The sequence below is a fragment of the Xenopus laevis genome, chromosome 3L (assembly GCF_017654675.1).
Source record: "Xenopus laevis strain J_2021 chromosome 3L, Xenopus_laevis_v10.1, whole genome shotgun sequence".
Classification (NCBI taxonomy): domain Eukaryota; kingdom Metazoa; phylum Chordata; class Amphibia; order Anura; family Pipidae; genus Xenopus; species Xenopus laevis.
The window spans coordinates 141332720-141344770 of record NC_054375.1 but is presented as its reverse complement, the minus strand read 5'-3'; the positions used below and the strand labels follow the sequence as shown (position 1 = coordinate 141344770).

At 40.5% G+C, this 12051-nt stretch overlaps 1 protein-coding gene across 1 annotated transcript in view; it reads left to right on the top strand.

Moving 5' to 3' along the window:
• The window catches only part of plekha2.L (pleckstrin homology domain containing A2 L homeolog), a 33825-nt gene that overhangs the window by 9571 nt on the left and 12203 nt on the right, over window positions 1-12051 (top strand). The window contains 5 exon segments of the mRNA NM_001095407.1: window positions 690-746; window positions 3926-3974; window positions 4565-4662; window positions 10265-10405; window positions 11582-11734. Coding sequence (NP_001088876.1) covers window positions 690-746; window positions 3926-3974; window positions 4565-4662; window positions 10265-10405; window positions 11582-11734 — 498 coding nt within the window.

Sequence of the window (12051 nt, the reverse complement as noted above, 5' to 3'; positions counted from 1 at the left end):
TCATGAGCATCATGCTGTTCACCAACCCCTTGGATGTTGCTCTCAATGTCCTTAAAGCAGGTGCTTATTTTTGAATTCCAGGCTTGGGAGCAACATTTGGCTACCTGTAGGCTGCCAGTCTACATAGGGGCTACTAAATACCCAATCACAGCCCTTATTGGCACCCCAGGAACTTTTTGCAACTTGTGTTGCTCCCCAACTCTTTTTACATTTGAATATGGCTCATGGGTAAAAAAGGTTAGGGACCCTTGGCTTAGTGGGCTGTTTATTTTAAGGTAAAGCAGGGGTGCCCAAAAGGTAGAGCTGGATCTACCATTAGACCTTTAGCTGGTGAACAATAGACCTCAAGACACTGTCAACAAACAGCTTGTCTAAATGACGCTCATATTTCATGGTTTTCATTCAGATATTTAGTATTACTAAGGTTACATAAGAAATAGTTGTTTGTTAAATATAGCAATATACATTTTCTAATACATCAATATTTAAGTAATATTTTGAGTGGAACAGAATGACAATAATGCTTTTATGGATGTAGAACATAATGGGGGCAACATCACTAAAAGTAGACCTTGCATGGGTAAAGTATGGGCACTCCTGAGGTAAAGCAACTGGGATGCTACTGTCTGCAAGTAACCAATGGGAATCAGGGGCTTGTAGAATTCTCTGAAATACTCTTTATTTTACAGAACCTGCCCAATGGAACGGGAGCAGTTGGATCTCTGAAGTTGACATACATATCTAAGGTAAGAAACAGCCTCAACTACTCCACTGTAGGTGAACTTGAGACAGTAGCACTTTAATACAGGTACAATATGGATGAAGAGCTGCAACCTATTATAGGTACAATATAGAGTGGAGAGCTCTGGACACTATAATACAGGGAGAAGAGCTGACACTAATCCAGGCACAATCTAGGGAGAAGAGAAGCCAAAGGGAGAGAAGACGCCACTACTTATTACAAGGTCAGAAACTACATCCGTACATGGGACAGATTTTGACTCAAAAATGCATACTTGAGCTTTTTTAGGCCAAAATGTGACCCACAGTAAGGAGCAGATGTCACAAGTACCATTGAGAATTCCTCAACTCTATGCTAAGTCCATCAAGTTCAATGCTATCTCTCGATGCTGTCTCATAGGAAGACAAAGAAACCCCAAAGCATGTAAACCTCAGAGGGGTGAAATGCTTGGGTCAACCTCTGACGATAAAGGTATTAGACCTGTTATACGGAATGCTCGGGACCTGCGGTTTTTCCGTATAATGGATCTTTCCGTAATTTGGATCTTCATACCTTAAGTCTACTATAAAATCATGTAAACATTATATAAACATTATATAAACCCAATAGGCTGGTTTTGCCATTATATCTTAGTTTGGATCAAGTACAAGGTACTGCTTTATTATTACAGAGAAAATGGAAATCAAATGTTGATTATTTGGATAAAATTAAATCTACGGGAGATGGACTTTCCGTAATTCAGAACTTTCTGGATAAAGGGTTTCTGGATAACGGATCCCATACCTGTACCTTTACCACCTTTTATTTCATTGTTATGTGTGCTCTTTCTTGTTAAATATGTAACAAAACCATCTGATATATAACTAAATCCCCATCACCCTTCAAAATGATTGATTCCAAAACAGGACGGCCTTCACATTAACACAAGAAACCCTTCTTTTACTTATGGTCCAATCTCCTTTCCTTTTCTCTAGTAGTGCTTTATAAAAACGTTATACATACATACATGCTCCATTGCCTTCCTGGCAGTCTCATTCCATTGTGTGCATTGGCGCCTATAATTCTATGGAATGCGCTGCTTGAGAAGAATGCAGCTAGTTGAGCCTGCTGATTGGCTTTCACTTGGGCAGTATGTAAATGCATTAATAACATTACCTTGCATGACATCTATAGCTGCATTACAATGCCAGTAATATTATCTTTCAGTGGAAATTAATCAGTTTTACTCACCGCAACCAATCAGGATTTCCCCTTTATTAGTCTGACGACGTTGCTGATTGGTTGCCATGGGTTCCAGAGAAAAATAATACAATTTTGGGGATCCCCTCACCAAGAAATTTTTATTTTTCGTCCCAAAGGAGCTACCAATTAGTATGACCTACTACAATTTATATTCAGCGTCAATATAGATTTAACTTTTGGCATTCAAGTCCTCCCTTTGAAGCAAAAGTGAAATTAAGGATTATGACTCATAAGTGACTGTTAAGGGGGCTTTTTTTTTTTTTAAAGCTTTGGAATCTTTCTATAAGCAGCAAATGACCCAGGGGAATAACAATCAAGGGCGTTTATCGTACAACATAATTTCTGCTCTTAAGTATGAGTTTCATCTGAATTATGGGAAAAAAAAGTGGAAGTTTCTTGAGGAAGTGAGAATGTACGGGCAAGCGTGATGTGTTTATTGGGAAGTTCGCCCGTGACATGCTGATACACAGATTACTTTAAATATGGTCATCCCTCCTATGTCTAGAGGACCAGGAGGAATTTCTTGATGTTCTTCTGTGCATTCAAGCATATATTGCTATGAGTAAACACGGGCGAGTCTCAGTAAAATGTTGTATCTTTTGTCACTGGGCAAGTTTGTTGAAATTTTGTCACTGGTGCATCAAGTTGACAGTGTCTGTGCTGAGTAAGATATTTTTTTCCTTGTCTTTATACAATTAAATAGTTCATATTTTAATTGTTCCATTTCACTGAACTGCACTCTTTCTACCTTATTAATATGTTTCTTATGGACTAGAGCCAAAAACTGCCCTTGCAGACTCAAGGCGTGGCCTTAACAGTGATGTAGACAGAGATGTAATTATATTTTTATCCTTTGACTTAACTTTTAGTATGTTATAGAATGACTAATTCTAAGCAACTTTTCAATTGGCTTTCATTTTCTTTAATGCAAGACTGTATTTTATTTTATTTTTATTAGCCACTGTCTGACACTGCCTAGAGCTGCACAGTCCATTAGCCACAAAAACCTCCTAAATTTTTCTCAATTATTAAGGCTCCTAAACAGGCCCTTGTCCCCTAGGCTGCATGTTCCTATGGTTCCTAGAGATAGTGATACAAGGACCAGATACCCTTAGCTCTTTGGTATTCCCTAAGTAAAAATAAGGATAGGATGGTTATACTGAAAAAAACATGGAACACCAGGCAGTTGTGGTAATTGGAGGAAAGGAGTTCAGGATATTACAAAGAGGTCTACTTGAGAGAGACAAATGGTAAATAAGGGCTCTTGGGATATCAAACATGGGATCCTTCATCTATGTTTCCCCTGAATAAATCTGTCCAAATTAATTAAATATCATGTACAGGTATAGGACTTGTTATCCAGAATTCTCAGGACCTGGGGGTTTCCAGATAAGGAATCTTTCCGTAATTTCTACCTCCATACCTTAAGTCTACTAAAAAAACATTTAAACATTAGGTTGACGCAATAGGATTATTTACCTCCAATAAAGATACCTAAAGGTGGCCAAACGAGACGATCTTTCCCCGAACGGCGCAAATTCGCCCATCACTAATTACGATGAGAGCGCAATGGGCTCCAGCGGGACGGTCGGGACAAAATCAAACCTGTCCGATCGACCAAACGACCGATCTCCGCTGGACGAAAAATATCGGGACTCTCCACACACGGTCCAAAAATCGTACGAATCCTCGATTCGTACGATAGGATCTTTGCGTATATGGCCAGCTTTAGTTAGATGCAATGTCCCTGAAACTGAGAAAAAGAAAATATTTTTTTTTAACATTTTAATTATTTAATTCAAATAAGGAGATGGCCTTCCTGTAATTTGCATCTTTCTGGATAACAGGTTTTCCGATAACAGATGCCATACCAGTAGCAGAAACACTGTACATTTGTTAAACCTTCACTTCATGCTTTAAATACATTTCTTTCTTTTCAAGGTTGACATAGCAAATGTGAAGCAAAAGGCAAAGGCGAAATTCTGCTTTGGTGGGTATTCAGTACATACTTTATTTTAATTGCCATCGTCTTCATGGCTGTTTCCATTCATGCTTAAATTAATCATTGTATCATTGCATATTTTTGTTTTTTTAGGGAAAGTTCCTCCTGCTTATTATATATCCCCCTTACAATACTGGAAATAGCACTGAAATAAACCTTATCAAACTAGTCGCTCCTTCAAGCTACATCTCCCCTTTTGCACTTTTTAGAACCCCTATTTTAACCTTCTGCAACTAATTCTAGGTTCTAGTGCTAGGTGTGTCTATCACTTGAGGTGCTCACTAAATCAAGTAAGAACATGATGGGCAGAGAACTGTAGGCAAATAATAATGCAAGGTGGGTACCAAGGTATGGTGGGGGAAGGAAACCAAGAGGCTTCCACACTATTGTAGGTGGTCATCTTTACAGCTCCCTTACATTCCCTTCTACCTTGCCTGCTGTTGCTATATTAGTAAAGTTTCAACCCTATCCATTTGCCATGTATAACCCCCCAAGACTCCATGTCTTTAAGATATTACATTTAGAAATCCTGGAGTGAGTACTTTTCTAAAAAAATAATTCTTTTGATGTTTTATCAGTTATAAAGGCACTGTCACAGCGATATTTCCTTCAAGCCAGCGACCAAAATGACCTACTGGGATGGGTTGAGGCCATAAATTCAGCAAGCAAAATTACTGTAAGTACTTGCATCAGTAGACAGGACCACTTAGAGGGATTGGTGAGCCTGATGAGCAAACGTTTGAAATGTCCTGGTTACAACTTCTTTTCTGCAGAGGCAATTAACAGATATTATGTTAATAATTTAATTCTTATAATTACAATAAGGATGTTTAAATGGGTGAGGCCTAGGTGTTGACCATGATAAGCATGTGGGGACATGGTTTTTCAAACCCAGCTCTGCAGTTGTTTGTGGAGAAGCACACCCCTCTTAATAGGGGTGTATAAGGACAGGTAACTGCCCGGGTTCCCACGCATTGGGGCCCCACACTACAATGTTAATGTTTCACTTTACAGACAGTGTAGATAACAGTCTCTGGGAAGGGAGTGTGACTGTGGGATAGCAGGTATAGTAGGGAGAGATGGTATCTATAGTAACAGTGGGATAATAGTCTCTGGGAAAGGAGTGTGACTGTGGGATAGCAGGTATAGTAGGGAGAGATGGTGCCTATAGTAACAGTGGGATAATAGTCTCTGGGAAGCGAGTGTGACTGTGGGATAGCAGGTATAGTAGGGAGAGATGGTGCCTATAGTAACAGTGGGATAATAGTCTCTGGGAAGGGAGTGAGACTGTGGGATAGCAGGTATAGTAGGGAGAGATGGTGCCTATAGTAACAGTGGATAATAGTCTCTGGGAAGGGAGTGTGACTGTGGGATAGCAGGTATAGTAGGGAGAGATGGTGCCTATAGTAACAGTGGGATAATAGTCTCTGGGAAGGGAGTGTGACTGTGGGATAGCAGGTATAGTAGGGAGAGATGGTGCCTATAGTAACAGTGGATAATAGTCTCTGGGAAGGGAGTGTGACTGTGGAAAAGCAGGTATAGTAGGGAGAGATGGTGTCTATAGTAACAGTGGATAATAGTCTCTGGGAAGGGAGTGTGACTGTGGGATAGCAGGTATAGTAGGGAGAGATGGTGCCTATAGTAACAGTGGGATAATAGTCTCTGGGAAGGGAGTGTGACTGTGGAAAAGCAGGTATAGTAGGGAGAGATGGTGCCTGTAGTAGCAGAGGACATAATAGCCTCTGGGCTAGCCTCATGGCCTTTTGTAACAGTTAACTAGTTTTTGAGTAAGATTTATGATGAAACCATTACTCATATTATAGCACCATGTTGTATGAAAAACAGTATCATAATGGAAGATTGGTATGAGGAAGTTATAAGTAAAGGTCTCCTTAGTGCACATACGTTACTTGAACCTTTGAGAAAGTTACCTCCAGTTTGTAAAATTCTCACCTCTAGTGACTTCCCAGTCCGAGTCATTTCTCAAAAATGTGTCTTTGCGTGGGAACTAGGTCTAGAGACTTTTCTCCCCCACAGAAATAAAACAAAACTAGATCTAACTGGGAAAGCAGAAATTGACGATACTTTGCTAGGATATGTCTGCAAACATTGTGTTAATGACCTATAATGACTGGAAATTTTTAGTACCAGGGGCACAGGTAATTTTAAGGTCCTCTTATTGGGTTAATACAGGAGTGCCCATACTGTACTAATGTGAGATCTACTTTTAGTGATGATTTCCCATTATGATCTACATCTATAAAAGCATTGTTAGCATTCTGTTCCATGGGAAATATTACTTAAATATTGATTCATGAGAAAATGTATATTGCTATTTTAAATAAATAACAACTTCTTATTTAACCTTAATATAATACATATCTGAATAAAATAAAATGTACAAATGCCAGGCCACCACACGAATGTGTAAACGTCAGGGCACCGCAATTCTGGGTTCCGACTGATCGGGGAGCTGGTCTGGGCTGGCAGGGGCCCACCGTGTTTTTATACTGGTGTCCTGCCGGCTCAGTCCAATCCTGATTGGTAGATCCCTGAGTTAATACTTCCAACATAACCCTTTATTTAGGTTCCCTTATGGGAAATGTACTGTGTAGAACTGTGCTGAACCTCTGAAACGTATTAAATGGATTTCAGCATTGCTTAAGGGCCGCAATATATTTCGACAGGTGTGCTTTCTTAAAGGGGAATATTGTAGGGGGGTGATCTCCAATCTCCAACATGTTGCTCACCAACCCCTTGGATGTTGCTCCCAGTGACCTACAAGCAGGAACTTATTTTTGAATTCCAGGCTTGGAGACAAGTTTTGGTTTCATAAAAACCAGATGTACAGCCAAACAGAGCCTCCTGTAGGCTGCCAGTCCACATAGGGGCTACCAAATAGCCAATTATAGCCCTTATTTGGCATCTCCAGGAAGGTTTTGGACGCTTGTGTTTCTCCCCAACTCTTTTTACATTTGAATGTGTCTCATGGGTAAAACATGTTGGGGATCCCAATAGTAGGGTATGATTTATTCCTTGCCTCTAGATTCTGGATGAAGATTATCTAGAACAAAATGCAGAAATGACAAACAATCCATGTTTACTAACTTGACTTTCCGTTATGGCAAAAAAATCACGCTCACGCTTCACTTCCCATTACTTCCTTTCACAACCCCCCCCCCCATATGTTCTGCTCTTATAAACATCTTCAAACCACTTGCCAGCTGTGATCGTATTTATATTTTTCACTAATGAACTGCTCTAGTGATTAACGACAAAACAACAAATACAAACACGCATCAGATGTCCCATCTCTCATGCTTGACTTGCACTGATAACTTTAGTTATTGTTTGTGAATGGCTAATGACATAGTTCTCCATCCTAATACATTATTTAAGGAATAATGCACCCCACTATTGTAATATATAATATTAGATATCACCGATGAGTTGACCCTTTAGAGGTGCGGGTGTACAGACTGAGTTACTCAGGTCAAGGAACTCTGTGTATGGCTCATGTTTTCTAAGGAATAAAGTAACCCCACAGTAATTTATAAGGTTATTAGAAGTGTAAAGACAGAAAGATACAAGCTAAGATCTAATATTTTTAGGCTCGAATAGTATTGGCATTCAAGGAACTACTTGGCCCAGTGCCCCTGCCTACACACTAGTGGTGTGTGGGCCAGCCCAAAACCTGTGGAACCCATGCGTTGGTCGGGCTCATGCCAAAACTGTTCCTGCTGCACTTCCGCCCTTCCCACCCGCAACCTAACCATGTCCCACTTCAGCATTGGCTGCGCTTATTTACAGACACACGCCTGCCATGTGCCACTACTCTGTGACATCAGAGATGGGGCAGGTCATAATGATTATAACTGATGACTATCACTATGTGCTGCTTAAAGGAGAAGGGAAGCTACCGAAGCAGTTTATTGACAATAGATTAGCCAGTAGTGCAAGCTATAACACTATATTTATTCAGCAGAATTTTTTACCATAACTGAGTAAACAGCTCTAGAATCTGTCTCTGCTTGTTTAGGATAGCAGCTGCCATATTAGCTTGGTGTGACATCACTTCCTGCCTGAGTCTCTCCCTGCTCATTCATAGCTATGGGCTCAGATTACAGCAGGGAGGGGAAGAGGGAGGGGGAAAGGGAGGGGGAGAAGGAGAGAGGAGCAAACTGAGCATGCTCAAGCCCTAGCCCTGGAGGTTTACGCTGAAAACAGGAAGTCTGATACAGAAGCCCATGAGTACACAATAGAAGGAAAGAAATGTGGTGATTTATTTGACAGAGGACTCAGAGCAGCATTACTTTGAGGGTTTACTGATGTATTCATATAAACCTTTCTTACTTAATTTTAGCCTTCCCTTCTCCTTTAAAACGATACAGGACAGGCTACACATGGCCTTCGTGAATATATCTCTGCTCCACTTAGAGGTGCACAATCAGTAGAATAAGATATTATCTCTCTATAGCACACACCATTTTTAACGTACAACACCTTTAAGCAAAGCTATTGAGAAGATAAAGGTTCAGTGCCAGAATGGAGACTTTGATCCTCACAAAGGAAAATTAAATGGATTCTGGTGCGTGGGTGGCAGACAGACTGCAGGGCATTAGGTCCTGTGTGCCTTACATTATCATACTGCTAATTATACTGTGTGAATTGGGACCTGCTCCAGGGTTGCGCAACTACTGTCTGAAATTCTAAAAGAGAAAATTAGTCATTTGAGATTAGCAAATCTTTGTGTAAAAGGAGCTGATAAAGCCAAATAGGCCGTTTTACAATTTGCCTCCAGAGAACGGCGGGCTCTGAATGTGCCAGTAGTGCCGCCATGTTTTATATAACATGCCTCTCTTTACCAATTCTGCTTCACATGAGATAAAATGGAATGTGGGTGGAAGCCAATGTTTCATTTGAGGACCCCACTTGTATCATTGCGGATTGGCAGCTGCTTGCCTGTGGGTAGGGCCACAAGTAGCTTTAGTCCCATGCTTATTGTTCAAAAAGTGAGTTTACATAATAATAGCAGGTTCACCCATCCTTCTATAGGTCAGTTGATGACTCTTTAAAGAAAAACTTTACCCCCAAAATGAATATTTAAGCAACAGATAGTTTATATCATATTAAGTGGCATATTAAATTAATCTTTTCAAACTGGAATATATATTTAAGTAAATCTTGCCCTTTTACATCTCTTGCCTTAAACCACTATTTTGTGATGGTCTGTGTGCTGCCTCAGAGATCACCTGACCAGAAATACTGCAGCTCTAACTGTAACAGGAAGAAGTGCGGAAGCAAAAGACAGAGCTCTGTCTGTTAATTGGCTCATGTGATGTAACATGTATGGTATGTTTGTGTGCACAGTGAATCCTATGATCCCAGGAAGCGGGCCTTATTTTTTAAAATGGCAATTTTCTATTTATGATTACCCAATGGCACATACTACTAGAAAAGTATATTATTATGATAATGGTTTATTTACATGAAGCAGGGTTTTACATATGAGTTGTTTTATGCAATATCTTTTTATAGAGACCTACATTGTTTGGGGGGGTACAGTTTTCCTTTAATGGGGTGAGGTCTTCAGCCTTGGATTTGAGGCAAACCCATCTGATGTTTGTGTGCACAAATTTCTGGAACCTCAAAACAGTGGGAGTGATGTTGCTCAACAGATGAGGTTGGACAGCATTAACAAATTGTATAAAACAAGTTCCATTTGTCCATACAGTATTCAACAAACGGCTGAACATGTGGTTCAACAAAGGCCTATAATGAACTTAGAGGGTGCTTGTCTCATAGAATTAATAGAAGATTCAGTCTTCATTGCAAACTTGTACTCTGGGAGTTTCAGTTGAGCTGAGACCTGGAACATTGCTTGGGAATAATATCCATGTTGTTTCATGGAGCAACAACAAGCTTCTACTGTTGAGGCCCTCACTACTCTGGCATCTATACCTTCAAAGGCCACCACAACTCATGACTGGAGTATAAAAGAGACACAATGGCTTGAAAGGAGCGGGACGAATAGGTCAGCTTCCTCACAGTCTGAAGGGCCCTACAAATATATTTCTGTAGGTCCCATACCTGTTAGTTATGCAGCTGGCTCATTTGTTTGGATTGCCTAATGCTCTAAGGGTGCACACTGTGGTAATAATGGGCTACTAGACCTGGGCAAATGTTCTGATTTATTCCGTGTAGCAGTACTATAAATTGCTATGGATAATTGGTGGTGATTTGGGCTGATGGTTTCCGATCTTTCTGCTTATCTGCAGGTTCCCAGGCCCACCCCGGCTACAGCGCCTGAAGTTGGATCGGCTGCTTCTGGATCAGCTGCCTCTGGGGAGAGAAGGTCTCAGACAGCATATAGGACAGAGATCATTGGGGGTGTTGTGGTGCAAACTGCAATTAACCAGGTACTGTTATCACTTTAGAATCTCTGGACTGGAGATCAGACTTAAAGGAGAAGGAAAGGCTAAAATTAAGTAAGCTTTATCAGAAAGGTCTATTTAAATACACCAGTAAACCCTCAAAGTAATGCTGCTCTGAGTCCTCTGTCAAAAGAAACACAGCATTTCTTTCCTTCTATTGTGTACTCATGGGCTTCTGTATCAGACTTCCTGTTTTCTGCAGAAACCTCCAGAGCTAGGGCTTGAGCATGCTCAGTTTGCTCCTCTCCCCCTCTGCTCCTCCCTTTCCCCCCTCCTGCCTCCCTGCTGTATTCTGAGCCCAGAGCTACAAGTGAGCAGGAAAAGACTCAGGCAGAAAGTGATGTCACACCAAGCTAATATGGCAGCTGTCATCCTAAACAAACAGAGAGAGAGCGTCTAGACCTGTTTATTCCAGTATGGTAAAGCATTCTGCAGAATAAATATAGTGTTCTAGCTGCACTATTGTGGCTAATCTATTGGCAAGAAACTGCTTCGGTAGCTTTCTTTCTCCTTTAATAACAATAAGACAACATGTTGTTGACCTTTTCGCTCAGGCAAAAAAAAAAGAACTTTCCATTATAAAAAAAAATACAAATAATTCCAGGGAAAAAAGAGTGATATTTTTTCTTCTTCTTCATTATAAATATATCAATATAGGCAGTGTCACTAAGACTAGCACATGACTGGCCTCCTTTCCTGGCACATGATGTGACTGTATGGAGAGGGAGCATGTGCTTATGTTCTGTGCTTAGTTATAAAGGGAACTTGTATTCTAAAGATTGAATGCAGTTTGTTGTTCTATTAATAACCAGTAGTTGCACAGATAATTATCACATCTACAGTTCGATCACCTTCTAAAACCAACCTGCCCAAGGATGGGAATGTAATTTAGGACTGGCTTTTTTATTTTTATATTGCCTTATGATTAAGTGAATCCACTTTACTTCCTTGTTTGTGTGATGACAAGTCACATTATTTTAAGTACTTGGAATCGGTTCCACCAGGCACTTGGATTTAGCCAAATAATCGATGAAAAAAAGCCGAATCCAGAACCTTATTACTAGTTATATGGGACAATATATAGGGAGTATTTTGGCAAAATGTAAAAATTCTATATTGCATACTGTTCACATTTCTCATTCTCCTTTGCTTTCTCCTTAGAATGGAGGGGAGAGCCATGAAGTGACGCCATCTGAACCCCTAAATCATTCTGCCCTTCGGCGCACCCAAAGCCAAGCGCCAATGTCGCTGCACAAGAGCCAGCCCTCCCGTTCCCTTCTGAAGAGTGGCTACTGCGTCAAACAGGGGAATGTGGTAAGGGCACCCTGAGAAAAACGGGCACGGATATGCTTAAAGGGGCATTATGTGGGTGAATTGTCACTGGCCACTTTGTCAATAGGATCAATGCACATTCAGTTTTGCCTACATTTATGCATTTCGTAAACTGGACTTGCAGTCATATAGGAACCCTTGTGAGTATGTATAGGAAGGCGTTATTCTTTATACAGAGTGTATGCTGGGTTTCTAATATTCGAGGGAGCCCCAACTTTCATAAAGGGAGCCATGTCAGCTAAAGCCAAGCCAGCTTTTATTTGAGCTAGTTTTTCAGCTAACATTCATAAATATTATGA